Below are 4,177 nucleotides of genomic sequence, written 5' to 3' on the forward strand. Positions count from 1 at the left end.
ATCGAGCAGCCTGGGCCCAGTGCGACTCGGCGCAAACCACGCGGAGACAAAAACATACATGCCCTCGCGGATGGAGGCTCCGGCAGAGAAAGACAAGGGCAGGCAGCCCACAGCCCACAAAACGCGACCGGCCCGAGGGTCTCTCGGACAATTCTGATTTCGATGGCTAGTCGTAACCGTGCTCCGTGAACAGTGTAGAGTGATGTGAACCTCATATTGTTTTTAAATATTACCTTCTGTGGTATACACGACCATCATTATCTTGATTAGATACCGCTTGTGTTCAATGTGGAGGGTTGATGTAAGGTAATATTTTGTAGGGAAACACTCCCTCTGTCTCTGTGTGTTTGTCTCTCTCTCTCTCATATGTTTCATAATGAAAGTTATTTCTGTCAATGAGTTCTTTCCGTATTAGTCTGAAAAGCAAATTCCATTTCATGCAGTTTACCGAAACTACGGTTTATGTGAGAGTGCGCATGCGCTAGGCTAGCCATACCCGTATGTGTTATGGCGGCCATGGGCAGCATGTGGGAAATTTCGGCGTAGAAAACTTCATTTTCATCCGGAAATCGACGTAACCTGTTGTGTTTTGTGTGTGAAATTGATTGTTTCTGCTGGACAAAGTAAGTGCTTTATCCTTTATCGTGCCGAGTTCGAAAAAACCGCGAGTCGCGATGACAGAGAGACAAGTAGAGTTGGAACTCGATTCTGACTCAGAATTGAATGACTTGATCCACGCACCCGACACGGGTGGAAAGGAAAAACCACAAACAGTCACTCTACCAATCTCGGATTGGGAAAAGATGAAGAGTCAAAATGAGAAAATTTTGAAGTTTCTAACTATGGTGGTAGACAAAGATGGCGACTCGCCCCAAACGAAACAATCGAAAAAGAGAAAACGTGATGTCAGTGATGACGAACAATCTGTGGAGACAGGGGATGATTTCGATCACCTTCTTGAAGAAATGTGTAAAACTCAAGCATCAGAATCTCGACCCGAGGCTGAACTGAACGACCCCAATGAGAGTGAAATTATGAATGAACTGGAGCAAGATTTTGACATTTCTGAGACTCTTGGTGATGAAGTTGCAGATCGAATTGCAAAACTTGTATCAGTGATGGCAAAGGGTCAGATGACCGAAGAAAAGATGAAGCAAAAAGAAAGAGAGTTTAAACGCCCAAAGAACATTGAGACAGGCGTCCCAAAAGTGAATCCCGAAATCTGGGGTTTGATGGAACACAGTGCCAAAACGTATGACTTAAAATCACAACGTCAACAGAAGTTACTGTACACGGCCAACAATGCTCTTGTTGTGGCCTGGGATGTGTCCCTAAAAATGGGGGTTGCCAGTGAGGAACAGAAAAAGCTGATCAAAACAATTGCTGAGGCAAGTGGGCTGATACTGAAAACAGCGTATGACATGTCACTGGACAGAAGAGCAAAAATACTGTCTGGACAAAATGTGAACAGAAAATACAGAAAACTGGCATCTTCAAACATACCAGTCACTCAGTGGCTATTTGGGGATGATCTCAAGTCAGCGTGTGCTGATATTGACTGTACAACCAAACTTGGACTTGCCTTTACTCAATCAAGTAGAGGGCAAAAATATTTCCCATCCCGTCAGTATGCACCAAAAAACTCCGAATGGAGAGGAAGAGGAAGGTGGAACTGGAACGGGAAGAGAGGAGCTCAGTTCAGGGTGAGAGGGAGAAGTCAAGGGAGACCATTCTTCTCCGGCACAACGACAAGCAGACAAGCAGAGTAGACAACAAAGAGGTATGTGAAATAAAGAATGCCACATTTGAAGCAGGTAAACTGAAACATTTTGTTCACAATTGGAAGAAATTGACATCTGATTCCTTTATTCTAGATATGGTACAGGGAACAGAAATTCCTTTGAGTGAAGACATTGAGAAGGTGGAAACTCAGCATGAGGCCAAAAATCAAGTTCCTGGTCACTTATTTCAGATAATGGATGCAGAAGTAGAACATCTATTGAGTATGCATGTCATTGAGCCATCAAAACCAGAAGAAGATGAGGTGGTTTCACCTATTTTTCTTGTTGAAAAGCCAGATGGGTCACATCGGCTTATTTTGAACTTGAAAAGATTCAATGAATCCGTTGCGTACGAACATTTTAAAATGGATAACTTGTCAACTGCTACACAAATGATGACTAAAGATTGTTATATGGCCTCAGTTGATCTTAGACACGCTTACTATTCAGTTCCTGTCAAACATCAGTTCAGAAAGTTTCTAAAATTCAGATGGCGTGAACAAATGTTTCAGTATACATGCTTTCCAAATGGTTTGAGTAACTGTCCAAGGTACTTCACAAAGCTGCTAAAACCAGTGTATGCAAAGTTGAGGGCACAAGGTTTTCTGTCTACCTCATACATTGATGATTGTTATTTACAGGCAGACACAGTTGAAGAATGTGAAGTGAATGTCAGTGAGACAGTAAAACTCTTTGAATCTCTTGGTTTCACAATACATGATGACAAATCTGTTCTCAATCCAAGCAAACGGTTAAAATACCTTGGGTTTTGGTTGAATTCTGAAGATATGACTGTATCACTTCCAGAGCAAAAAAGGCAGAATATAAAGGCAGCCTGTTACAGACTCAAGGGAAAGAAAAGAATCAGAATCAGAGAAATGGCTCAAGTCATTGGAATGTTGGTTGCCACTTTTCCTGCTAATAGGTGGGGACCTCTGTATTTCAGACAGTTAGAAAAAGACAAGTCTGATGCCCTTAAAGTAGCAAAAGGAAATTTTGAGTCTTTAGCTAATCTATCTGACAATGCTTGTTCAGAGTTAGATTGGTGGATTGAGAACATTGATGAGTCATACCATACAGTGCAAAATGCATGCCATGACATAACAATCCAGACTGATGCTTCTTCTACAGGAGGTTGGGGCGCAGTGTGTGGAGACCTGAAAACAGGGGGACGATGGTCAATGAATGAAAGAGCTTTTCATATAAATGTGCTTGAATTACTGGCAATAGAATATGCACTGAAAAGTTTCAAAGCAAAACTCACAGGGAGACATGTCTTGGTGTTATCAGATAACACTTGTGCTATTGCCTACATAAAGAATATGGGAGGATCACATTCACATGAATGTAATGCATTGGCTAAAAGAATCTGGATTTGGTGTAAAGATAATTTGATTTGGTTATCTGCTACACATATTCCTGGGAAATGTAACACTGAAGCAGATATGCAGTCACGTCATTTCAATGACCGTACAGAATGGAAATTGAGTGATGTTGTATTTCATAGGCTTAAAGAGACACTGCTGAATCCAGAAATTGATCTCTTTGCCTCAAGGTTGAATTTTCAGGTAAAACCTTTCATGTCATGGGGACATGATCCAGAAGCGTATGCAGTCGATGCATTTGAACACAACTGGTCAAAATGGCTGATATATGCATTTCCCCCTTTCAGTCTGATTCAAAGGGTGCTGATGCAGTGGAGGAGAGACCGGGCAGACGGCATGCTGATTGTTCCCCTGTGGCCAACCGCGGTGTGGTTTCCCCAGCTTCTGCGGTTGCTAGTCCAGGAACCTGTGATTCTTCCGAAAGGGAAACGTCTTCTGACTTTACCACACAGCAATGCAGCACATCCACTTCAGAGAAAACTACGTCTCCTGGCTTGTGTCTTATCAGGCAATCTCTCGAGACACGAGGCCTTCATGGAAAGACTCAAAGCATCATCTGTGCTTCATGGAGAAGTACAACCAAGAAACAATATGCCTGTTATCTTGCGAGATGGCGATCCTTTTGTGCTCAACGGTCAAGTGATCCCTTGCGTCCCTCTGTAAATCTAGTGTTAAGTTTTCTCACTGATCTCTTTGAAGCTGGATTAGGTTACAGTGCAATTAATACTGCCAGAAGTGCACTTTCTTCAGTTATTTTGATGTCAGATAAATCTACAATTGGTACTCATCCTTTGGTTGTGAGATTTTTGAAGGGAGTTTTTGAACTCAGGACACCAATGCCAAGGCATTCCAAGATATGGGATGTTGGTGATGTTTTGAAATACTTTAAGACTCTTCCAGACAATGCTCAGCTTTCATTGAAAGACATAACGCTGAAAGTATCGGCTTTACTTTTGTTGGCATCTGCTCAAAGGGTGCAAACTCTTCATTTGATGAACCTAGAATCTGTTT

The 4,177-nt window shown here is 42.1% G+C and overlaps 1 protein-coding gene across 1 annotated transcript in view; it reads left to right on the forward strand.

Moving 5' to 3' along the window:
• The first annotated feature begins 543 nt into the window (after window positions 1-543).
• The window catches only part of LOC138976522 (uncharacterized), a 4,790-nt gene continuing 1,156 nt past the window's right edge, over window positions 544-4,177 (forward strand). The window contains exons 1-2 of the mRNA XM_070349384.1: window positions 544-1,780; window positions 3,454-4,177. The exon at window positions 3,454-4,177 is cut by the window's right edge and continues 1,156 nt beyond it. Of these exons, the coding sequence (XP_070205485.1) occupies window positions 675-1,769 (1,095 nt within the window). The 5' untranslated portion in view covers window positions 544-674 and the 3' untranslated portion in view covers window positions 1,770-1,780; window positions 3,454-4,177. The remainder of the gene's footprint in view (window positions 1,781-3,453) is intronic.

This window comes from Littorina saxatilis, linkage group LG9 (assembly GCF_037325665.1).
Source record: "Littorina saxatilis isolate snail1 linkage group LG9, US_GU_Lsax_2.0, whole genome shotgun sequence".
Taxonomy (NCBI): Eukaryota; Metazoa; Mollusca; class Gastropoda; order Littorinimorpha; family Littorinidae; genus Littorina; species Littorina saxatilis.